The sequence below is a fragment of the Saccopteryx bilineata genome, chromosome 4 (assembly GCF_036850765.1).
Source record: "Saccopteryx bilineata isolate mSacBil1 chromosome 4, mSacBil1_pri_phased_curated, whole genome shotgun sequence".
Taxonomy (NCBI): Eukaryota; Metazoa; Chordata; class Mammalia; order Chiroptera; family Emballonuridae; genus Saccopteryx; species Saccopteryx bilineata.
In genome coordinates, this window is record NC_089493.1 from 28,661,071 (window position 1) to 28,687,411 (window position 26,341).

A 26,341-nucleotide genomic window follows, 5' to 3' on the forward strand; every position below is an offset into this window, starting at 1 on the left:
TTGCCTTTTCCTCCCCTGACTGAAAACCAGTCTTGCTATGCCACTTAAACCTAAGCTGTTCTCTCCTTCTAGCTCATTCAAGGATAAATTGAGTAGTATAACTAGGAGCAAAATAATATGAAACATACAAAAGGGAAATTGAAGCATATTTTTAGTTTCTAAGGCATTTTCTCATTTATCTATTTGATTAGCAGCTACCACCCAGTCAAGGGAGGCAAAAATGGTTATATCCCCACTTTACCCATGAAAAATATGGAATCAGTGCATGTGAAATGATTATCCAGGGCTGTCAGTAGAAAAACCAGCCTAGAGCTTTGAGCTTTTCCTCCTAGAATTCTTGGCACTAGACTTAGATGCATATGCCCAAACACATGAACACGTGGTTAATACCTCAGGATACAAGTGCCAAAATAATACCGCAGATGTTATAGGGAGTGTTTTATTTTCATCCCAAATGAATAGTTCATTAGTATATTTTATGTATATCATTTAGTAGGCACTTAATCAATATGGACATTGAGACATAAATTCTGTACCTGAAAACTTCCATGTGCCCCTGTTCAGGTGTCTGTTCTTTTTTTTTTTTTTTTTTTCCAGAGAGACAGACAGATAAGACAGATGGATAGAGACAGACAGGAAGGGGGAGAGATAAGAAGCATCAGTTCTTTGTTGCATCACCTTAGTTGTTCATTGATTGCTTTCTCATATGTACCTTGACTGGGGGGCAAGGACTATAGCTGAGCCAGTGACTCTGCTCAAGCCAGCGACCTTTGGGCTCAAGCCAGCAACCATGAGGTCATGTCTATGATCCCAGGCTCAAGCCAGTGACCCCACACTCAAGCTGGTGAGCTCGTGCTCAAGCCAGCGACCTTGGGATTTTGAACCTGGGTCCTCAGCGTCCCAGGCTGACGCTCTGTCCACTGTGCCACCACCTGGTCAGGCCAAGTGCCTGTTCTTACATACACTGGATAACAGTTGTTGCTTTGTGGGCTGACAGATTCATGACAGAGTAGATTTCCAGGGGAGAAAATCCCTAGATCTACTCTTGTACAATGCCTAGGGACTAGGGAGACTGAGGGGACAGTTTGAAAAGGTGGATGGCTCTGTGGCAGGTCACTTTGACCTTACCTGACACCTTGAGTCCAAAGTGTACTGTTCCGTGTAACTTCCTGGTCCTCTCAGTTGTCTGGTAAATCAGTGAGCTCATTACCAAGTTGATCGAATGCTGTTGTGTGTTAAGTCCAGTGGAAAATATAGAGTGGAGAAAAGTGATTAAAATATCAAGCAAGCTGCCAGGTATTCATTCATTCAATAGCTAGATGTTGATCTCCATCTCTGTGCCATTTTGTGTTCTGAGTGCTAAGATGTAGAGATAAAATAGGGAACTGCACTGATGGATGTAGTGAAGGGCACTGTCACTGCAGTGGGCATTCAGAAAATTATTAGTATGATCATTAGCATTAAGGCTCCTAACTGTGTGACAATAGTGATGTTATTAGTAGAATAATGAGTGGTTTACCATCTTTAGGTTATGGGAAATGAGGGCTTATATTATCACATACAGTGGTCTCTTTACATTTCTCTATTGCTCTTTTTCTTTTTTAAAATATTTTCTTTTTCTTGGGTAATTGTGATGGATCAACCCATGCGATACGGGGCCACCAGGAAAGTGGTGGTCATAGGAGTCAGGTGAATCTTGGTTCAAATCCTGATGCTTACCGTTGCTGCTGTGTGACCATGGGCCAGTTCTTCAACCTCTCTGGGCCTCAGTTTCCTCATTGGTAGAACAGGGCTGTATCATTTATCTCCTTTTTATTTGTAAGCAGGGATGAGTCATTTCTGCATGATTTACTGTTCTCCCAGCAACCTCGGGTGCTGGCGCCCTTTCTCTAATGCTCTTTCAAACCAGAATATTCTTGAGTATTAGGAAGATACTCAAGATGTGTTTTTTCTTTGCCTTGACACTTGCTGTAGCGGTTCATCCCTCCTTCAGCTGGAGTAAAACATTTCCTGTTTGTATTAGGAGCTTTGTTTCCGGGATTCTGTGTTCGGAGACTCGGGGCCCTGAGCATCTTTTTGGAAGTCGATTCTGGTATTTTGCTGGCACCAGGTCTCTTTCTTTCCAGCCTTACATTTTTGTTATTTTGTTTGTTTGTTTTTTGCAGAGAGACAAGAAGGGAGAGAGATAAGAAACATCAACTCATAGTTGTGTCACTTTAGTTGTTCATTGATTGCTTCTCATATGTGCCATGACAGAGGTTGGGGCACCTCAAGCCAAGCCAGTGATCTCTTGCTCAAGCCAGTGACCTTGGACTTCAAGCCAGCAACATATGGGCTCAAGTCAGTGATGACGGGATCACGTTGGTGATCCCATGCTCAAGATGGTGAGCCTGCGCTCAGCCAGATGAGCCCATGCTCAAGCCAGTGACCTCGGGGTTTCAAACCTAAGACCTTAGGGTCACTGCGCCACCACTGGTCAGGCTCCAGTCTTACTTTATAAGGACTACATTGTTCTTTAAACTGTATACAGGAATTATAAATGGGTGAAGTTTGACCAGTTTTTAAAAAATAATAGCTTTATAGCCTGACTAGATGGTGGTGCAGTGAATAGAGCATCAAACTGGGATGCTGATGACCCAGGTTTGAAACCCCAAGGTCGCTGGCTTGAGTGTGGGCTTTTTCAGCTCGAGTGAGGGGGTCTCTGGCTTGAGCATGAGATCATAGGCATGACCCCATGGTTGCTGACTTGAGCCCAAAGGTCGCTGGCTTGAGCCCAAGGTCACTAGCTTGAGCCCAAGGTCACTGGCTTGAGCAAGGAGTCCCAGGATCTGCTAGGGCCCCTTGGTCAAGGCATGTATGAGAAGCAATCAGTGAACCACTAATGTGCCGCAACTACAAGTTGACGCTTCTCATATCTCTCTGTTCCTGTCCTGTCTGTCCCTGTCTCTCTCTCTCTCTCTCTTTATCTCTCACTAAAATAAATAAATACATAAAATAGCCTTATTGATTATAATTAACATACTATATATTTCACCCTTTTATTATTTACTTTTAAAGTTAAAGCACTTATTTATTTATTTTTTTCAGGGACAGAGAGAGTCAGAGAGAGGGATAGAGAGGGACAGACAGACAGGAACAGAGAAAGATGAGAAGCATCAGTTATATCAATCATCAGTTTCTCGTTGCGACACCTTAGTTGTTCATTGATTGCTTTCTCATATGTGCCTTGACCATGGACATTCAGCAGACCGAATGACCCCTTGCTTGAGCCAAACCTTGGGTCCAAGCTGGTGAGCTATTTGCTTAAGCCAGATGAGCCCACACTCAAGCTGGTGACCTCGGGGTCTCGAACCTGGGTCCTCCGCATCCCAGTCCGACGCTCTATCCACTGCACCACCGCCTGGTCAGGCTAAAGCACTTTTTAAAAAAATTGATTTTAGAGAGGGGAGAGAGAAATATCACTTTGTTGTTCCACTTATTTATGCACTCATTGGTTGATTCTTGTATGTGCCCTGACTGGAGATCAAACCTACAGCCTTGTCATATTAGGATGATGCTTTAACCAACTGATTTAACCAGCCAGGGCTGCTTCACCCTTTTAATACAATTCAGTATACTCATAAAGTTGTGCAGCCCTTACCACTATCAAATTCTAGACCATTTTCATCACCCCACATAGAAACCCTGTACCCATTAAGAGTAACTCCCTAGCGCCTGACCTGTGGTGGCGCAGTGGATAAAGCGTCAACCTGAAATGTTGAGGTTGCCAGTTCAAAACCCTGGGCTTCCCTGGTCAAGGCACATATGGGAGTTGATGCTTCCTGCTCCTCCCCGCCTTCTCTCTCTCTCTTCTCTAAAATGAATAAATAAATTTTAAAAAAAAGCATCATTGATTGCTTCTCATATGGGCCTTGACAGAGGTTGGGGCACCTCAAGCCAACCTAGTCCGTTCTTCCCTCATTTGACAACTCCTGATATGCTTTCTGTCTCTATGAAGTCTGATGTGGACATCGTATAAATGGAATTATAGAATTTGCAGTGTTTTGTGTCTGGCTTCTTTAACTTAGCATAATGTTTTCAAAGTGTATCCATGTTTCAGCATGTATTAGTACTTTATTCCTTTTTATGATTGAATAATATTCCATTGTGTGGCTATACCACATTTTGTTTATTCACTCATCAGTTGATATACAAATGGATTGTTTTCACTTTTTTTTTTCAAAGACTTCCCCAAGGGAGTTCTGTTGTTTTTTTAAAAAATTACTGATTTGAGAGAGAGAAGCATCAACATGTTGTTCCATTTAGTTGTGTACTCATTGGTTGCTTCTTGTACATGCCCTGACTGGGGATTGGACCCTTGGCCTTGGTGTGCCGGGATGACACTTTATCCACTGAGGATCCGGCCAGAGCTGTTTCTACTCTTTGGTTATTATGAATACTGTTGCTGTGAGCATTCATGTTTAGGTTTTGTGCTGACTTTTCAGTTTTCTTGGGTGTATACCTAGGAGTGACATTACTGAGACAGAACTCTGTTTAACTATTTGGAAATTCCCACACATTTTCCCAGTGTCTTTGCCGTTTTACATTCCCACCAGCAGTGTATTGGCATTGTAGTTTCTCCACATCCTCAGCAGCACTTACCTTTTGATCATAGCTGTCCCATTGGGTATGACGTGATGCTTATTGTTTTGACTTACATTTTCCAGTGATTAATGAGGTTGAGTATATTTTCATGTGCTTATTGGCCATTTGTATGTCTTCTTTGGAGAAATGTCTATTCAAAAAAAATTTTTTTTGCTTAATATATAATTAGGTTATTTCTTTAAAATATTTACTTAGTTTTTTTCTCATTTGAGTTTTTTATATATTCTGGACTTTTGTCTCATCAAATATATGATTTACAAATATTTTCTCCCATTCTTTGGGTTGTCTTTTAACTGTCTTTTCTTTTTCTACATTGATTTGAAGGAGAGGGAGAGAGAGAGAAAGAGAGAAGTAGGGAGAGAGAGGAGCATCAACTTGTTGTTTTACTTAATTGTGCACTCATTGATTGCTTCTCGTAATGTGTCCCAACTGGGGATTGATCCTGTGACCTCGGCATGCCTGGACAATATTCTGTCCTCTGAGCAACCCGGCCAGGGCCTCTTTTCACTGTCTTGATGAATGAAAGTTTTCAATTTTGATAAAGTCCATTTTATCAAATTTTAATTTTGTTGTATTGCTTTTGGTGTATCTAAGAAACCATTGCCTAATCCAAGGTCTAAGGATTTATTCCTATGTCATCTGAGAATTTTATAATTTTAGCTCTTTTATGATCACTAAGTTCAGATACTGATTGAGGCTTTAAAAGTTCCTGTTAGCTATTTGCTAAGGGTAAGGGCTGGGTGGGAGGCTGTTATCCTGGGGCTTCTTTTCCTTGCCATCTTGACAAGTCAGTCAAGGACCTTGACTCTGAGAAGCATTTGTGTTTTTTTGTTTTTAAGTGAGAGAAGAAGAGATAGTGAGACAGACTCCCACATGTGCCCTGACCAGGATCCGCCTGGCATCCCCATATGGGGCTGATGCTCAAGTACGAAGCTATTTTTAGTGCCTGAGGCTGACACACTTGGACCAGCTGAGCTATCCTCAGTGTCTGGGTCAATGTTTGAACCAATTGAGCCACTGGCTATGGGAGAAGAAGAGGGAGATAAGACAGAGGGGGAGAGAAAGAAAAGCAGATGGTTGCTTCTCCTGTGTGTTCTGACCAGGGATTGAACCTGGGACATCCATATGCTGGGCTGATGCTCTATCCATTGAGCCACTGGCCAGGGCCACATTCGTTCTTTTTGCACATGCTTCTAGCTGTTTTGCCATTTCTCTAATTCATTGTCTCTTTTTAAGGTAACGAATGAAGAGGACTTTATTAGGAAGTTGGACTGCAAACCCGATCAACATCTGAAGGTGGTTTCCATTTTTGGAAACACTGGTGATGGGAAGTCCCATACCCTCAATCACACTTTCTTTTATGGCCGCGAAGTCTTCAAAACCTCCCCTGCCCAGGAGTCCTGCACAGTGGGAGTGTGGGCAGCATATGACCCAGTCCACAAAGTAGCAGTGATAGACACAGAAGGGCTCTTGGGGGCGACAGTGAATATAAGCCAGAGAACGAGGCTGCTGCTGAAGGTCCTGGCCATTTCAGACCTCGTCATCTATCGAACTCATGCAGACCGGCTGCATAATGACCTCTTCAAGTTCCTTGGGGATGCCTCGGAAGCTTATCTGAAGCACTTCACCAAGGAGCTCAAGGCTACCACTGCCCGCTGTGGCCTGGATGTCCCCTTGTCCACCCTGGGCCCTGCTGTTATCATTTTCCATGAGACTGTGCACACTCAACTACTGGGCTCTGGTGAGTAGACGGGGTGCTGGTCACAGGTTGACCTTTCTTGATGTCTATCAAGGATGCGACCACTGGGCTGTAATAGCAACTTGAAGATGGTGGATGCCCAGAAAAATTTCTGCGTGGGCAGGACCTAAAGAAAAGAAGTGTTTCCACAAGGATGGAATGAATCAGCCACGTCAAAATCTGCTTCTAGTCAGAATGAGGATCAAGAATTGTTGAGTGGCTTTAGAAAAATAGAGGTCCTTGGTGGTCTGCATAAGACCTGTTTCCCAGGGATGGTGGGCATAAAAGTCTAATGAGAGTGGGATCGAGAGAGAGTAGGAGGAGAAAATTGAAGGTAGTGAGTATATTTAGCTCTTTCAAAGAGTTCTATATAGGGAAGCAGACCACCGAAATGATAGCTGGAGACTGATGTGGGAATTCAAGGAATTTTCCTTTTAAGGTTTAAGATGTGATGAGGTATTGAGGATATTTATGTACTGATGAGAATGAGTCACTGGAAATGGCACAATGTAGATGTGAGAGACAGCAGGAACGTTGCAGTGGTGCACAGTGGAAGAGTTGGCCTTAGGAGTATGGACAGTTCACCTGTAACAGTGGGGGAGAAGCTAGTGTGTATGGACACAGCTGCAAGTAAGTAGGTAGGTGTGAGTGTGTGTAAGTCATCTTATTGTTTCTGTTTTCTTAGAGAAATAGGAAGCAAGATCATCACCTGAGAGGGAGGGTGAGGGAGCAGGTGCAACAACAGTAACTGGATGCATGTGGGGACATTAGTGTCAGCCCCAAAAGCAGTTACACCATTTACCTGTTCATTCAGTCAACAAGTTTATCAAGTGCAGTGTCATGTGCTGAGCACTGGGGCACTGAGCTGAAAAGAAACACAAGTCTCACCTTCAAATAAAGCATAGTCTAGTTTGGGGAGACCACGGGTGTTTGGTTCATGGTAGATGTAGGTCCTGGAGCTATGGGAACGGGGAAGGGGGCCACGCAGTGGTGGGATTCAGAGAATTTAACAACCGATTCTCTGCCCTAATGACTGTTTTAAGTATAAAAAAAGATATACCGAAAAGGAGTTTGTTGTTTCATGCACTTAATATTTAAGAACAATAAAAGAGGTACACAAGACTAGATTATAATCTAAGAGTTTTAAAATATTAACAAAAAATTTTAAGATAATACCTGAAAAACAAAACAAAACTGTTACTTAAGATATTTTCATATTGCTTCTTGATTTGGTATCCTCACTTGCAATTCTTTTCACCTATAGACAAAATGAACATTGCTATGGGCGCTTAGAATATGCTGTTGTGTAGATGAACATTAAAAAAGAGTAAGGAGCCTGACCTGTGGTGGCACAGTGGATAAAGCGTCGACCTGGAAAACAGAGGTCGCCGGTTCGAAACCCTGGGCTTGCCCGGTCAAGGCACATTCCACAAGGAACCAATGAACAGCTAAGAGTGAAGCAATAACTTCGCCCCCCCCCACCTCCTCTCTATGTAACATCAATAAATAAAATACTAAAAAAAAAGAGTAAGGAATGGCCTGATCAGGCAGTGGTGCAGTGGATAGAGTGTTAGACTGGGATGTGGAGGACCTAAGGTCAAAACCCTGAGATGGCCGGCTTGAGCACAGGCTTACCAGCTTGAGCACAGGGTTGCTGGCTTGAGTGTGGGATCATAGACATGACTCCATGGTCACCGGCTTGAGCCCAAAAGTCGCTGGCTTGAAACCTAAGGTCACTGGCTTGAGCAGTGGGTCACTTGTCTGCTGTAGCCCCCCACCCATCAAGGCACGTATGAGAAAGCAATTGATGAACAAATAAGGTGCTGCAATGAAGAATTGATGCTTTTCATCTCTCTCCTCTTCTGTCTGTATCTGTCCCTCTCTCTAATTCTGTCAAAAAAAAAAAAAAAAAAGAGCAAGGAATGTAAATTTGTGATTTCTACATTGGATGACTGCCCAGGCACCCACGTTGGAGAGAACTCTGATTACAAGTGCCATTTTAACAACCAATACACCAAACTTAACAAAAAATTAGGTATTGGTTCTGACAAACCGGTGCGAACTGGCTAAATCCCACCTGTGCATTGGGGTCATATCTATGATCTTGCACTCAAGCCAGTGACCCTGTGCTCAAGCCAGCGACTTCTCAGTATGCCAGGCTGACACTATCCACTCCACCACCACCTGGTCAGGCAAGGTCTTCTAATTTCTAAGTCCAGAGCTATTTCTGGAATAAAATTGTTGCTTTTTGAAACCGTAAGATGGAACCAAGACAGCCAGAGTTTATGCAGGGTAGGAGAGGTGCCAGGATTGTGGGCAAAGTAACCATTAGATTTTCTTTTTTTTTAAGATTTTATTTATTCACCTGATCAGGCAGTGGTGCAGTGGATAGAACATCAGCCTGGGACGCTGAGGACCCAGGTTCAAAACCCTGAGGTTGCCTGCTCGAGCACAGTGGGTGGCTGGCTTGAAGTCCAAGGTCCCTGGCTTGAGCAGGGGTCACTTGCTCTGCTGGAGGACTCCCCTCCACCCCATCAAGGCACATATGAGAAAGCAATCAATGAACAACTAAGGTGCCACAATGAAGAATTGATGTTTTGGCCTGACCTGTGGTGGCGCAGTGGATAAAGCATCGACCTGGAAATGCCGAGTTCGCCGGTTCAAAACCCTGGGCTTGCCTGGTCAAGGCACATATGAAAGTTGATGCTTCTAGCTCCTCCCCCTTCTCTCTCTCTGTCTCTCTCTCTCCTCTCTCCTCTCTAAAAATGAATAAATAAAATAAAATAAAAAGAATTGATGTTTCTCATCTCTCTTGTCTCTCCCTGTCTCTCTCTCTGTCTCTCTGTTTCAGTCTGTCTCGCTAAAAAAAAAAAAAAAAAAAGGAAAAGATTTTATTCATTTTAGGATGAGGGAGAGAGAAAAAGGCAGGGAGGAGCAGGAAGCATCAACTCCCATATGTGCCTTGACCAGACAAGCCTGGGGTTTTGAACCAGCGACCTCAGCATTCCAGGTCAATGCTTTATCTACTGTACCACCACAGGTCCAGATTTTCTGATTTTGTTTGATCCTGTTCCTTTTCGAAATAGTAAAAAAATGAATTTTCTCTGCTTTAGCAAAGCTCCCATGAGCAGAATCAAGCTCCCATAACCACTTGGGGGCAGTGATTATATGTCCAAGGAGAAGCTGTGAGGAGGGAAGTGAAGGTGGTCAGGCTGCACTGGTGACCCCTCTGAGTATTGCCAGCTCCTTCAAAAGTTACTGCCACAGCCCTGGTCGCTCAGTTGGTTAGCGTCGTCTCGACATGCCGAGGTTGCAGGTTCAATCCCCAGTCGGGGCACATATGAGAATCAATCAATATATAAATAAGTAGAACAACAAATTGATGCTTCTCTGTCTGTGTCTCTCTCCTTTCTCTCTAAAAAAAAAGTTACTGCCACAGGAAGAGATGGGTTTAGGGGTTAACTGCAAATGTTTAAAGGCTACGTCTCTCTGATGACTTTACTTTTAAATTTGAGCTAAAGCCATATCTCTAGTATTAATAGGAATAGCTTAGTTGTTAAAAATGAAAGGAGCCTGACCAGGCGGTGGCGCAGTGGATAAAGCGTCGGACTGGGATGCAGAAGACACAGTTTCGAGACCCCGAGATCACCAACTTGAGCGTGGGCTTATTGGGTTTGAGCAAAGCTCACCAGCTTGAGCCCAAGGTTGCTGGCTTGAGCAAGGGGTTACTCGGTCTGCTGAAGGCCCGCGGTCAAGGCACATATGAGAAATCAATCAGTGAACAACTAAGGTGTCGCAATGCACAACGAAAAACTAATGATTGATGTTTCTCATCTCTTCGTTCCTGTCTGTCTGTCCCTGTCTATCCCTCTCTCTGACTCTCTCTCTGTCTCTGTAAAAAAAAAAAAAAGAAAAAAAAAAAGAAAAAAAGAAAGGAAATTAATATGAAGAGTTCTTGCAGTTTTTATCTCTAAAATATTTATTGAATCCATTTGTACTACCACTCCACAAATTTCTAGATAATTGCTGGTGAAACTATGGGGAGGCTGGAACCCTCATACATTGGCAGTTCAGAGCTTCACCTGCTTACGGCCAGTATTTTCTTTTTTTTTTTTTTTTTTTTAATTTTTATTTATTTATTCATTTTAGAGGAGAGAGAGAGAGATTGAGAGAGAGAGAAAGAGAGAGAGAAGAGGGGAGGAGCAGGAAGCTTCAACTCCCATATGTGCCTTGACCGGGCAAGCCCAGGGTTTTGAACCGGCAACCTCAGTATTCCAGGTCAACGCTTTATCCACTGCGCCACCACAGGTTCGGCACGGCCAGTATTTTCAAAGAAGCTATTTAAATGTTTGTTAGTAGGTAACTGGTTAAATATGTCAATAGGATGGAAGAATATGTAGCTGTTAAAAAGAATAAGGAACTTCTTAAAGTACCTTGACAAGGACTGATACTTAAGTATGTTATTAAGTGATAAAAAAACAAGTTGCATATAAGTATTGGTGTGTATGGAAAAAAGTCTGGAAGGGTAAATATTGAATTGTAGTTATTTTTTTGGGAGTAGGAGGGAGCAGAGGACATATATTTCCTTTTATGTTTTGAAATGTTTGCATTTTTTATAATGAGAAGATTTTTTTATTTTATTTTTTGAGAGAGAGAAGAATCAACTCCTTGTTCCAGTTAGTTGAGTATTCATTGATTGCTTCTTATGTGTGCCCTGACTGGGGTTTGAACTGGTGACCTTGGGGTAGAGCTGGTGCCCTCAGGATCAAGGCTGCGACCCTGGGATTGAGCTGGTGACCCCAGGATCAAACTGACAACCTTGGTGTTCTGGGATGATGCTCTGTATACTGTGCCACCAGCCAGGGATGTAAAGGGAAGATTTTTTTAAGAAAAGACTTCGTTGGCCCTGTCCGGGTTGCTCAGTGAGTAAAGTGACTAAAATACCATCCTGCTGCACCAAGGTCTTGGGTTTGACCCCTAGTCAGGGCACATACAATTAGCAATCAGTGGGCACACAACTAAGTGGAACAATGATTGATGCTTCTATCTTTCTCCCTTTCAATCAATGGGAAAAAAAAAGACTTCTTGAAATATAATGTACGTATAGAAAAGTACATAGCATATCAAAAGTGTGCAATGTGATGAGTTTTCACAACCTGAACGTGCTCGTGAAATCAGTTTGAGATCACGACAGCCCAGCATGCTCGTTGTAGAAGCCCTGCTCAGCTCCCTTCTAGACAAGGCCGACCTGAATTCTAACAGCGTAGACTGGTTCTGCCTGCTTACGTACTTTATATAGATGGGCTCAGACTTTTGTCATGAAAGAGAGGTGGCTTTTGTTTCCTTTTTTCTTTTTTTTTTTTTTTTTTAAAGAAAGGTCTATGTTCATGTACCCATTTTTGCTTGTCCAGATCACCCCTCCGAGGTGCCGGAGAAGCTCATCCAGGACCGGTTCCGGAAGCTGGGCCGCTTCCCTGAAGCTTTCAGTTCCATTCACTACAAGGGAACCAGGACTTACAACCCTCCCACAGACTTCTCTGGGCTTCGGCGTGCTTTGGAGCAGCAGCTAGAGAACAACACCACCCGTTCTCCCCGGCACCCCGGGGTCATCTTCAAAGCCCTGAAGGTGAGTTGGCGCCCGCCTTGAGTGCTTCTCACTGGAGAACCAGTGGGTAGCGGGATCACTAAGTTCGCCAGCGTTTGTTGCTGCTGGTGATTGGAAGCCTGGGCTGGAAAGAAAGGTTATAAGAAAAGAAGTACATGAGTGGAGTTTACTCCTGTCGAACAACTGCACCTTGCTAGGAGCCCTTGTGCAGAGGAATCTTGGGTGATAGTTAAAAAAGTGACAGGTCCTTAGGTCAGAGAAAAACTAGGCTTTGAGGGAGTGGGAAAAGCATTAATTCCTGGGTGGTGTGGCCCAGCCGTGGTGAACTGACCTCATGTTGAGGCTCAGTTATTTGGGCAGCCTTTGTGTTTTTCTTTTTTTTAAATGTTTATTTTTTTGGTTTTAGAGAGAGAAGAAAGGAGAAGGAAACAGAGACAGGAACATTGATCTGTTCCTGTTATGTGCTTTTGTGTTTTTCTTTATATGGATAAAGTGTTAAATTGGGATGCTGAGGTCCCAGGTTCAAAACCCCAAGGTTGCTGGCTTGGGCACGGGGTCATTGGCTGGGCATGACCCCCCACCCCCCATTCTTAACAGGGCACTTATGAAAAGCAATCAGTGAACAACTAAAGGGACGCAGCTACAAGGTGATACTTCTCATGTCTCTCCCTTCCTGTTTCTCTCTCTCTAAAAAAACAAACAAAAACAAAAAAACCAGCGCAACTAAATCATAAATGCTCCTTCCATATTTGGAATTATTTTCTAGGTTATACCTATTTTGTTGAAGTAGAAGATTGTGTCAGAAGGGTATGTGTATGTATGTATGTCCATATAAACAGTGAATATCTATCATCTTTCATTTTATATAGTTGAAATATAGATCTAATTTTAAGTATTTTTGCTTATTTGGTTCTTTTTTCCTATTTTGCTTATTTTTAATATTTCAAGGATTTTACTTCAACACCATGGTTTGTTTTTTGGGTTTTGTTTTTTTTAGAGCATAAGAGGGAGAGAGATAAGCATCAACTCGTAGTTGTGGCACTTCAGTTGTTCATTGATTGCTTCTCATACATGCGTTGACTGGGGGTAGGGTGGGGGCTCCAGCCTAGCCAGCGGCCCCTTGCTCAAGCCAGCGACTGCAGGATCATGTTGATGCCATGCTCACGCCGGCGACCTCAGGGTTTATCTAGTCTCTATCCATTACACCACCACTGGTCAGGCTTCAACACAATGTTTCATCTTCGTGATATACTTTTAAATCAATCATGTGGTTTGTTTTGTGCACACCTCTGTGTTACTGGGCTGCAAGCCTGGGACAGAAGTGCAGGAAGGAGCAGGGCCTTCGGGACAGTGCTAAGGGTGTGAGGTCTGGAGAGAGAACAGGGAAATGTTGACAAGAAGATTGGAGCTGGGCTACGAGGAAGTCCTGAGAGTTAGGACCAGAGGCTGGGACTGGGAGGGATAGGAAGGAAGGGATAGGAAGAGTTTGGCATAAATCAAGGCAGGCCCTGTTTCCCTTTTTTACACAGGAGAACACTTTGGACATATGCTAAGTTGCTTAACCAACTGTGCTATTCAGCCAGGACAGTAGACAACCATCTTTGCCTTTACAGTGCTTTTTTAGACTTTTTTCCTTATCTGTACAGTAGAGGGAATAATAGAGTGTTCCTATTGAAGCTGAGGTAGGGATTAAATGAGAACAACATACTTAAAAAACAAAGTACTTGGTATTTGGTAAGTGTTCCATAGTGTTAAGTATTGTGAATAATATTAACCCTTTGAGTAGTGAGTTTTTTTCATGCTTGCTGACCCCCGGAAGTGAGTTTTTTTTCCAAAAAATTAAATTAGTTCCTGTTCTAGTTTTATTAAGTTAAAATCATGTTTGTTTGCTAACCAATTTATGGAAACAAGAAGAACATACATTTGCCTTTTTTTTTTTTTGTATTTTTCTGAAGCTGGAAACGGGGAGAGACAGACAGACTCCTGTTTGCGCCCGACTGGGATCCACTGGCACGCCCACTAGGGGGCAACGCTCTGCCCACCAGGGGGCGATGCTCTGCCTCTCCGGGGCGTCACTCTGCCCGACCAGAGCCACTCTAGCGCCTGGGGCAGAGGCCAAGGAGCCATCCCCAGTGCCCGGGTCATCTTGGCTCCAATGGAGCCTCGGCTGTGGGAGGGGAAGAGAGAGACAGAGAGGAAGGAGAGGGGGAGGGGTGGAGAGGCAGTTGGGCACCTCTCCTGTGTGCCCTGGCCGGGAATCAAACCCAGGACCTCTGCACGCCAGGCCGATGCTCTATCACTGAGCCAACCGGCCAGGGCCCATACATTTGCCTTTTTGTGTGTGTGTATGTGTGTGACAGAGACAGAGGGAGGGACAGATAAGGACAACAGGAAGGGAGAGAGATGCGAAGCATTGGTTCTTTGTTGCAGCACCTTAATTGTTCATTTAGTGCTTTCTCATATGTGCCTTTACTGGGGGGTCTACAGCAGACCGAGTGACCCCTTGCTCAAGTCTATGACTTGGGCTCAAGCTGGTGAGCCTGCGCTAAAGCAGGTGACCTCGGAGTTTCGAACCTGGGTCCTTCATGTCCCAGTCTGATGCTCTATCCACTGTACCCTGCCTGGTCAGGATCATTTTTGCCTTTTTTTTAATGTTGCCTTACACATAGACGATCGTACTTTGGATGGTCAGGAGGCACAAGGACATACATGAATGTTTGTACTACTCAAAGGGTTAAGAAAAAACTATGAAAATGATTATATTTAAATAATTCATCAAGCCTGACCTGTGGTGGCGCAGTGGGTAAAGCGTCGACCTGGAAATGCTGAGGTCGCTGGTTCGAAACCCTGGGCTTGCCTGGTCAAGGCACATATGGGAGTTGATGCTTCCAGCTCCTCCCCCCTGTCTCTCTCCTCTCTCTCTCTCTCTCTCTCTCTCTCTCTCTCCCTCTCTCTCTCCTCTCTAAAATGAATAAAAAAAAAAAAAAAAAAATTAAAAAAATTAAATAATTCATCAAATACATACTTCCGATTAGAATTTGAGTACCTGGCCAGCTGGATCAGTGGATAGAGTGTCAGCCTGACATACTGGCGTACGGATGTCCCGGATTTGATCCCCAGTCAGGACACACAAGAGAAGTGACCATTTGCTTTCCCTCCCTCCCACTCCCCCTTCTTTCTCTCTTCCCCTCCCGCAGCCAGTGACTCAGTCAGTTCAGTTCGAGCATGGTCCCAGGCACTGAGGATGGCTCTGTTGGAGTGCATCAGCCTCAGGAGCTAAAAATATCTCAGTACTCAAGCATCGGCCCCAGATGGGGTTGCTGGGTGGATCCCAGTTGGGGTGCATGTGGGAATCTGTCTCACTATCTCCCACCTCTCAAAAAAAAAATTGACATAGAAGTGTACTTAGATGTACTGGCTAATGGCCTTGGAATGGCTTAAAGGTAGTCAGAGTGGAAGTTGATACCCAAGTACTATTGCAGACATTGTCAAAAGAGGCTGAATCATACTGTGTTAGACAAAGGGCAGTAAATCTGATCAATATGGATTTTTTAAAATTATTATTTTTTTATTTATTTATTTTAGAGGGACAGAGAGAGAGTCAGATAGAGGGATAGAGAGGGACAGACAGACAGGAACGGAGAGAGATGAGAAGCATCAATCATCAGTTTTTTGTTGCGAAACCATAGTTGTTCATTGATTGCTTTTTCATATGTGCCTTGACCGCGGCCCTTCAGCAGACTGAGTAACCCCCCGCTCAATCCCGTGACCTTGGGTCCAAGCTGGAGATCTTTTTTGCTCAAGCCAGATGAGCCCATGCTCAAGCTGGTTATCCTGGGGTCTCAAACCTGGGTCCTTCCGCATCCCAGTCCAACACTCTATCCACTGCACCACCGCCTGGTCAGGCTTAATATGGATTTTGATGAGGAGACCGATAGCTGGGTTAATGTTTAAATAAGACCGGCAGGGATACAGAGTGCTGTAAGCAGTACTTAGTGCTCAGGGATTTTACCCTGAGGAGTCTTGGATGGCCTACAGCAGGCCAGTTGGTTAGGCACTTTTGAGACAAGTAGTTACACTGTATTCTTATGAGGTGAAAATGAGCCTGGTCAGCTAGATTGCTGATGGTTCTTGGTAACTGGTGTCCTGAGAGTTTCACCTGGACTTATTCTCTGAGGCCCGGGCTCTGCTGTGCTGAGATGTGGGACCCACTGCTTTTGTCCATGGCAAGGAGTTACCTGTTTAAGCATATATTTTGAGCTTTCTCCAGCTAATTGTGGGGTTCTTACAATTTTTTCAAATCTTTGAATAAATTGTTTTTGTCTTTTTTATTTTGTTTTGGTTGTTGTTTTGTTTTAATTCACTTTATATTAGAAGTTGTTAATTCTCTGATTATATCACTAACAGAAAGCATTTGCATTAGACAAACTGACCCACTAGAGTTGTATTGCTGTTAAAGTACACCCTAACGAAAGTCTTCGTAGTTCATAATGGTGTACAAATTAATGGCTGTCTATTCTTCTCCACTTCTTTTTTATGTTGTTTTATGTTATATTTTTACAAGGAGGCCTGAATCCTTTTTGGAACAAAAGTGTGAGGATGGACATAAACAGATAAGTTATCAATGCCAAAATTGTCTGGCTACCTCTTTCTCCCATTTGTTCTTTCTCCTTGCTGTTCTTGACCTTGTTCAGTTCCTTAATAACTCACTGAGTAAACACTTTGAAAAGGCTAGGGATATGTTCTGATATGATTTATATGATTATTTTTCTATATGATTTTTAAAAATTTTAGATGAAATATACAGAAATATTGTTAGGAAAAAGGAGAGACAAATTACGTAAGAAGCAGTTAGCACTGTGATGTAGCCTGACCTGCGGTGGCGCAGTGGATCAAGTGCTGACCTGGAACACTGAGGTCACTGGTTTGAAACCCTGGGCTTCCCTAGTCAAGACACATAGAAGAAGCAACTGCTATGAGTTTAATGCTCCTGTTCCTCCCTCTACAAATCTCAACTCTTTAGTAATCAAAGAAATAAAAATTAAAATCTCAATAATACAAGGGCAGACACTGAAAAGTCTAGGAATAAAAAGTCAAATGGATGCGAACTCTTATAAACTGCCAGTTAAAGTTTAAATTAGTACAGCCCCTTTGAAATGCAATTTATAAATATCCAGTATAGATAAAATATGCATAATATATATTCTAGCCATATCATGTCTAGGAATTTGTCTTAAAGAAACTCTTCCACAGCAACACAAGGAGACCTATACGAGGATTTAAAATATTTTTTATTTATTAATTTTAGATAGGAAGGGGAGAGAGAGAGGGATAGAGAGAGACATCAGTTTGTTGTTCCACTTATTTGTACATTCATTATTTGATTCTTGTGTCCTGACTAGGGATCAAACCTGCAGCCTTGGCGTAGCAGGACAGTGCTTTAAACTGCCAGGGCCTATATGAGGATGTTAATAGTATTTGTAGTAACAAAAATGCAAACTAAGTGGGCAAAAAATAGATAAATTGTGGTATTTCATTATTCTTGCTACTTATTTTAAAATGAGAATTGGGGTCATAATATATATATGCACAAGTATATACTTTGCTTTTTTTTCTTGGAACCATTGAAGCCTAGCCTGACCAGGCGGTGGCGCAGTGGATAGAGCTTCGGACTGGGATGCGGAGGACCCAGGTTCAAGACCCTGAGGTCGCCAGCTTGAGTGTGGGCTCATCTAGTTTGAGCAAAGCTCACCAGCTTGGACCCAAGGTCGCTGGCTTGAGCAAGGGTTACTCGGTCTGCTGAAGGCTCACGGTCAAGGCACATATGAGAAAGCAATCAATGAACAACTAAGCTGTCGCAACGAAAAACTGATGATTGATGCTTCTCATCTCTCTCCGTTCCTGTCTGTCTGTCCCTGTCTAACCCTCTCTCTGACTCTCTGTCTCTGTAAAAAAAAACACACAAAAAAGAAAACATTGAAGCCTAACATTTTCCCCATGCCATTAAGTATTCTATGAAAACATGTTTTTTAAAGAGCTGCATGACTTTTTATTATTTATTTTTTAAATGTTTATTTTATTGACTTGAGAGAGAGAAAGGGAGAGAGCAGAAGAGAGACAGGAGCTTCTGTTTCTGTATGTGCCCTGACCGGGGATCGAATAGGCAACCTCCACACCTCAGGTCAATGCTCAACCAGCCGAGCTATCCAGCCAGAGCAAAAGCTGAATGCTTTTAGTTTATATGTGTAGGTCATTTTTTTTTCTACATGTAGGGATTCTCTTATTTTAATAGTGGTTTCCATTTTTCCCCACTATATTTTCCATGTATTTAAAGGTATTTTGAGAGAGAGAGAGAGAAGCATCAACTTGTAGTTGCTTCACTGTAGTATGTAGTACAGAAATGTGCATGGTCTGAGTTGAGTTCCTTTTTCTCCTCTCCCTCTCACTCTGTGATAACCATTGTTAATATTTTCTTGCATATGCTTCTAGAAATTTTGAGTGGTACACATTACATACATAAGTATATATGTATTTTTTTCTTCCTAAATAAATGGGATCATAGAGAAGTTAAATCTTTTTTTTAAGTGCCTTGAACGTGGGCCTTCAGCAGACCGAATAACCCTTTGCTCAAGCCAGCGACATTGGGCTCAAGCTGGTGAGCTTTGCTCAAACCAGATGAGCCCTCGCTCAAGCTGGCGACCTCGGGGTCTCGAACCTGGGTCTTTGGCATCCCAGCCCGATGCTCTATCCATTGCGCCACCGCCTGGTCAGGCGAGAAGTTAAATCTTTTTATCTTTTCCCATAATCTCTTCTTAATCATTGGATAGCCAATGTAAGTCACTTTTTGCATATTCTTCTAGAAATTTTCACTGCTGTAGAAGCTCATGTACACACACTTGCTCTCACATCTTTTTTCCTTTATAAAAGGGATTGTACCATTTATACTATTCCAGAACTTACTTTTTTTCACTTAGTTATGCATCTAGGTTATCTTTCTGTATTAGTACATAATACATACCTTATTCTTTTTAATGCCATTGGTATACTATACAAAAGTTATTAGCTGCATCTTATTTGTGGGTTCGACGTGATTGATGTAGTGTTGTTGGATTCAAAGGAAGCCTAAGTGCTACTTTTCATGGTCATTATTGAACAAGAAATGTGATTAATGAGAAAGATTGGATTTTATCATTTGTGTATGTGTGTGTGTGTGTGTGTGTGTGTGAGAGAGAGAGAGAGAGAGAGAGAGAGAGAGATATGCAGTCACTTTCTGCTTTAGTAACTTGCCATGTGTTTCCCGATTAACCCTGCTGACACTGCCACATTGTGGTCCAGGCCCAGTCCCAGCTGGGCTCTTTCCCACTTCCTGCCCCTTTGCTCAGGTTCCATGGTAGAAGCAGCCCAGATGCCTGCCAGCAGAGCATACCTGGAATGAGCAGGTAAATCTGTTTAAAGAGAGGCTCAAATTCCTATTGAATCAGGAATTGAATATTGACTTAACTATCGCCTGTATTACAGTTCTGAATAATTGAGAGAATCATTTTAAAGTTGAATTTGTAGAGGTTTTATATAATACCTCTTTTAGCCTCTTATTTCTAAATGTGTAAAGACTCTGAATTTCCAATTCTATCCCATCAGAACCCATTTATTAACCTTTTAAAAGTGGTATTCTGGCCCAGGCCGGTTTGCTCAGTGGTAGAGCGTCGGCCTGGCGTGCAGGAGTCCCAGGTTCGATTCCCGGCCAGAGCACACAGGAGAAGCGCCCGTCTGCTTCTCCACCCCTCCCCCTCTCCTTCCTTTCTGTCTCTCTCTTCCCCTCCCGCAGCTGAGGCTCCATTGGAGCAATGTTGGCCAGGGCACTGAGGATGGCTCCATGGCCTCTGCCTCAGGCGCTAGAATGGCTCTGGTCGCAATAGAGCAGCGCCCCAGATGGGCAGAGCATCGCCCCCTGGTAGGCGTGCCGGGTGGATCCCAGTCGGACCCATGCTGGAGTCTGTCTGCCTCCCCGTTTGCAACTTCAGAAAAATACAAAAAATAATAATAATAATAAAAGTGGTATTCTGTTGGGAGAGGCATCATTGGTTACATAAGAGTCCATTTTGAATCAAAAAATTCTAGTCCTTGATGACTGGGGCTAACCTTTTAGGTTCAATAGAAAGAGCCATTTTGTTGTCAGGACAACTAAAATTCAAGATCATCTGGTCTCCAGGCAACCCTCTTCAGACTTACGTCAAGTGCTTTCCCAAGCTTTTTCAGGTTGCCTTTCTCCTACACCTTTGGGACCTCAGGAGGAGGAAAGCCCAAGAAACCCTGGGATGATGTGAGGTTTGGAATTTTTGAAAGAGAATGTATCTGGAGTAGGTGATAGTATTTACACTGGAAAGGAATAATCAGGTTATAGAGGAGGGAGGACAGTTTCTCTTCACCCTTGTATCTAAAGCACACTAACATCAGATTTTTTAAAAAGCAGTTTCTGAATGTTCCCATACTCTTGATTCATGTCCAGCCCTCCTGAAGCTGGTCCAGGTCGGATTCATTCCTTCAGTGACTAGTGAGGGAAGTAAGATGCTTTTCGTGCTTTCCAGCATTTCGGAGAATGGGTGACCCAGCATAGGAAGTGATGAGGCTGGCTAGTGTAGGAGTTCTCTTTTTGATGTCATAATAGGTTACTGTTGCTTGGCCAACATGAGCCAACAGTTCATTTGTTTAGGGCAGGCAGCAGTTCTGTGGGCGAATGCACCGTGGGGATCAGGCTGCAGATTGTTTTATGCCAAGCTTTGAGATACTTAGAAATGCCCCATTTTTCTGAAGAACTTTCAGAGAAGGGAACCAGTCAGGCCACTTGGGTTTTGGAGCAGAAAGAACCTTGTGCTGTCACTATTACTGGTCTGCGATTTATATTTACTGGGGGGGGGGGTGGCATCCCCCATCCCAAATTCAACACAACTGTTGAACTCATGCGACATATACTATTTTTCCTAAGACAAACTAGTACTTAGGTTATTCTTTTCGTTACTCAGAAAACTCAGGGCGTAAAAATGCTTCTTTCTGGTTTTTCCTATACCTTGTTAGTAGTTTCTACATTCCTTATTTCTTTTTTCCTTTATCACCTCATTAGATACTTAAGCATTTTTTTGCATCTGTCTACAGCAGGTCCTCAATGTTTTGTTAAACATTTTATTATAACGATGACGTAGGAACTTAACTCTTGTTTATATCAACATATGGTAAAATTGGTTTTGTTATATGTGTTTCAAGTCACAGAACTGTTCATGACATAAAATGAGGATGTAACTGTATTCACCACACGTGCAAGCAGTCATGAAGACTTAATGAGCTATCATGGAGAGAGGTTCTTTTATCTCCTGCGATACCTGGGTTAGGTAGTGACAGTATAAGGAAATAAAATTCTCAGTATGCAAAAAAAGAACTAATAATGGCAGCTAACATTTTCTGAGCTCTCAGCCCATGCCAAGTGCTACATGGGTAACTTCATTTCACCCTCACATGAAGGTAACCCGTGAAGACCCTTACTGAGGAGGGTGCTTCTAGCATCCCTAGTTCATAAATAAGGAAATAGTCACAGAGAGCGCAAAGCTGCTAACTACAGCCTGAAGTGACTTTGCACACTCTGTGACTATTTTCTTATTTATGGGAGGGGGCGCGTCTCATTTAATTTCTGTAAATTTTCCATTTGGTTTCATACTAGATCCATGTTCTTTTTTTCCTTAAAGTACTTTATTTTTATTGGTTGAATTTAGACAGAGAGAGAGGGAAGCATTCCTTTGTTGTTCGTCTGAGTTGTGTACAATATTAACTGGTTGCTTCCTGTGTGTGCCCTGACTGGGGAGCAAACCTGCATCCTTGGTTTTTTAGGATGATGCTCTAACCCACTGAACAAACCAGCCAGGGCCTTCCATGTTTGTTCGTTATATAAAAATAACTGGCTCCCCGGATCTTTCAGTGAATTAATGATTAGAAAGATAATACTCTGTTTTCTACCAGCTAGCCCCAGAGAGTTATATGCACATACCTGTGAGAATTATACCTTAAAGAGTTATCAGGGCCCTAGCTGGCTGGTTCGGTGGATAGAGTGTCAGCCTGGCATATGGACATCCCGAGTTTGATTCCCAGGCATGGCACACAGGAGAAGTGATCATCTGCTTCTCACTCCCTCCCTCTCCTTCTTCTCTCCCTCTTCCCCTCTCGAAGCCAGTGGCTCGGTTGGTTCACATGTTGGCCCGGGTGCTGAGGATAGCTCAGTTGGTCCCAGCGTCATCCTCAGGTGCTAAGAATAGCTTGGTTGATTCAAGCACCGGCCCCAGACAGGGGTTGCTGGGTGGATCCCAGTTGGGGCGCATGTGAGAGTCTTAGTATTTCCCCTTTTCTCACTAAAAAAGAAAAAGTTATCAGTACTTTGACCAGTCAGAAAGTAACCTAAAATTTCTGAGAGCCTGTGCGTAGGATGAAGCTTAGTATAGAGGCAAAGTCAAGGTCAGGGGGGAGGGCAGGGGTTGATGTGTACATGGGGAGTTGGTTGGTGGTATGGCACTTCATTCCAGAGGTCCTAATTTAAGTACCTGTTAGGACCTTTGCTAGTAGTTAGAGGATATGAAGGTAGGAAACTTCTTTCATAACATTTATGATCTAGACATGGAGATGAAATACAATAGGCCAATAGCTTTGCATCATCACCTAATATTCAATACTAGTTTAGATGTTGAATACAACGGGCCTTCAGAGAAGGCAGAATGTGGTGTGTCTAAAGTGGTTGAGAATGTTTCATACAGCATCAACCTGGAATGCTGAGGTTGCCGGTTCAAAACCCCAGGCTTGCCTGATCAGGTGGTGGCGCAGTGGATAGAGTGTCGGACTGGGATGTGGAAAGACCCAGGTTCGAGACCCCGAGGTCACCAGCTTGAGCAAGGGCTCATCTGGTTTGAGCAAAAAGCTCACCAGCGTGGACCCAAGATCGCTGGCTTGAGCAAGGGGTTACTTGGTCTACTGAAGACCTACGGTCAAGGCACATATGAGAAAGCAATCAATGAACAACTAAGGTGTCACAACAAAAAACTGATGATTGATACTTCTCATCTCCCTCTGTTCCTGGCTGTCTGTCCCTATCTATCCCTTTCTCTGACTCTCTCTGTCTCTGTAAAAAATAAAAAAAAATTAAAAAAAACAAAAAAACCCCAGGCTTGCCTGGTCAAGGCACATACGGGAGTTAATGCTTCCTGTCTCCCCCCTAAAATGAATAAATTTAAAAATTGAAAAAAAGAAAAGGAAAGAAGGCTTCATGGAAGAGGTGAGACCAATAGAATCCCCCAAAGATGGGTCACACTAAGAAGTAGGAGACGTCCTGGATGGGTGGTCGAGTGGATAAAGCATCATCCGGGTGTGCCGAGGTCATGTAAGAGAAGCAATCAGTGAGTACATAATATAAGTGGAATGGCAAGTTGATGCATCTCTCTCTCTCTCCCTCGCAAATCAATGGAAATTTTTTTTAAAAAGTTGAAGAGAGGAGGGCATTGTGAACTAGTGAGTCTACTTGTCTTCTCATTTATTCTCATTAATATTCATATCTATATTCATTAATGTTTTCCCTAAATTAGTCTTTACCAAATTATCCCCAAGACAATAGGACTTACATGTATTATTTATTAGATCATTTTTGGGGGGGAAAGGGGTTCTAAATCAAGGATTGCCACTTGGCTGGCTATTGTAGGCAGATGATGTCTTTTGGGCCATGCGTTATCCTTGCAGAAGCTGAATTTGACGCCCTTAGGTGAGCCATGCACCCTCAGCTCTACACATTCCTTGCCTCTGTTCTTTTTTTTTTTTTTTTCATTTTTCCGAAGCTGGAAATGGGGAGGCAGTCAGACAGACTCCCACATTCGCCTGACCGGGATCCACCCGGCATGCCCACCAGGGGGCGATGCTTTGCTTTGGGGCATCGCCCTGTTGCGTCCAGAGCCATTCTAGTGCCTGAGGCAGAGACCACAGAGCCATCCCCAGCGCCCGGGCCATCCCTGCTCCAATGGAGCCTCGCTGCGGGAGGGGAAGAGAGAGACAGAGAGGAAGGAGAGGGGGAGGGGTGGAGAAGCAAATGGGCGTCTCTCCTGTGTGCCCTGGCTGGGAATCGAACCCGGGACTCCTGCACACCAGGCCGACGCTCTACCACCCAGCCAACCGGCCAGGGCCTCTATTCTTGTCTTACACCTGACCTGACTCAAAACTGGTATCACTTGCCTTTATATACACCTGAGTGTCTAGCTCATGGTATTAAAACATCATTAAAAAAAGGAAAAGGAACTTTAACAAATAAGAAATTCTCACCCTGGTCGGTTGGCTCAGTGGTAGAGCGTCGGCCTGGCGTGCAGGAGTCCCGGGTTTGATTCCCGACCAGGGCACACAGGAGAAGCACCCATCTGCTTCTCCACCCCTCCTCCTCTCCTTCCTCTCTGTCTCTCTCTTCCCCTCCCACAGCCAAGGCTCCACTGGAGCAAAGATGGCCCGGGCGCTGAGGATGGCTCTGTGGCCTCTGCCTCAGGCGCTAGAATGGCTCTTGTTGGGGCAGAGCGATACCCCAGATGGGCAGAGCATCGCCCCCTGGTGGGCGTGCTGGGTGGATCCCGGTTGGGTGCATGCGGGAGGCTGTCTGACTGCCTCCTCATTTCCAGCTTTGGAAAAATACAAAAAAAAAAAAAATTCTCATTAAATGAAATTGCTTTCAGAGCTGGAGAACATTTAAAATCTAATCTGCCTTTTTTCCAAATCTCATCTTAAAATTTCTTTTGCTTTTTTACCAAAGGAAGTAACATGGTGTTCTTTTGTTTAGGCTACGTTTCCTTCTCTTCATATGAATAGTGCCTGGCTGCCTCAGGACGGGAGGCTGAGAGTTAGAAGCTTGGAACTGTGTGCATTTAACGATTTTTGAAGCCTGGAAAGCCGATTTCTGCTTAATTTATGTAGCTTTTTTCCACTACATAAAACTAAGGGTCTGGCACGGGGAAAAACAGCCTGAAGAAGATTTTCAGTATAAAGTAATGCGTGAAAACAGAGGATTAGCAATGGAAGTGCCTTTCAACATAACATTTTCACTTTGCCCCGGCAAATACTTGTTTTTAAATTTTTTTTTGGCATTTATTTTGGTCCTTTTCTGTCTTTTAGATTACTGTAGTTGATAAAGCTGCCAAGCACTACGAGAATTCCTCCTTATGTTTTGGGTAATGTCATATTTTTCTACACTGAGATAGTGTGTGGCCCAGTAAACTGTGTGCCTGTGGTTAGACCTGGATAGAAGCCCGGGAAACTCCTGCTCACTGCTCAGCTCTGCCTCGGACTTAAAAGACGAGCCACCTTCTTAAGTCTTGGTTTCTTGGTCCCAGCTTCACAAGGATAAAGTGGGCGGTTAGTCCACATCTGTGGTGGTTTTGAATGTAAGACTGAGTGTGTGGGGTGTTTAGAGCCTCCAAGGTAATTAGGAGAGAACAGTAACTGCTCACTCTGACCTCGGGGGACATGGGCTGGTTCCTTCTGAGGTTTCCTTTGGTGAGGATTGCTGCAAGTTGGGCCAAGGAGACTGAAGGTAAGTTCCCTCTTCCTGCTGAGGAGCCAGCAGTGAGGGAGTCTTAGAAACGCAAGTAGTAGAAGGGCCAGAGCACAGGGCTCCTTGCTGAGTGCCTTCCTGTCACCTTCCCTCCTCCCCAGGCATTGAGCGACCGCTTCAGCGGTGAGATCCCCGATGACCAGATGGCACACAGCTCCTTTTTTCCAGATGAGTACTTCACCTGCTCCTCCTTGTGCCTCAGCTGTGGGTAAGTGAGGCCACCATTTCCCCGTCTTGGGAAAAGAGACTCAGAATGGTGCTTTCAGACTTCAGTGTGCATGCAGTCCGCCTGGGGTCTGGTTAAATTAGATTCCGATGTGTGGATGGGGTGGGGCCTGAGGTGGTGATTTCCAAGTCTGCAGGTGATCCTGGTGGTTGGGTTCCACACTTTGAGGTTGCAGGGGACTCTAGGACACATGACTATAAGAATGTCCTGAAGATTTCAACCTGGTTTAGATGTGAATTTGGCTTCTGGTTTGGGCAGTTTTTATTCCAGAAAACTTGAGGTTGCCTGTTTTTCCATGTTTCTCCTACCAGAGCTTTCAGTCATAGTTATTCCATTTATTTAGCTAATATTTGATGATAGCCCAGTGTATGCAAAGCACGGTAGTGCACATCAGTCCTAGTGGCTTCCTTTCCCTGTGAGGGCAGACACTTAGAGCACATCAGAGTTATCCAGGCCTGGGCCCAGCCCCACCGCCAGCGCGGCTGATTTAATGGGTCTGGGTTGGGGTGTTGGCATTGG

The 26,341-nt window shown here is 43.7% G+C and overlaps 1 protein-coding gene across 1 annotated transcript in view; it reads left to right on the plus strand.

The window, feature by feature from the left end:
* The window catches only part of ZFYVE1 (zinc finger FYVE-type containing 1), a 60,704-nt gene that overhangs the window by 23,370 nt on the left and 10,993 nt on the right, over positions 1-26,341 (plus strand). The window contains exons 3-5 of the mRNA XM_066273925.1: positions 5,881-6,385; positions 11,794-12,008; positions 25,698-25,804. Of these exons, the coding sequence (XP_066130022.1) occupies positions 5,881-6,385; positions 11,794-12,008; positions 25,698-25,804 (827 nt within the window). The remainder of the gene's footprint in view (positions 1-5,880; positions 6,386-11,793; positions 12,009-25,697; positions 25,805-26,341) is intronic.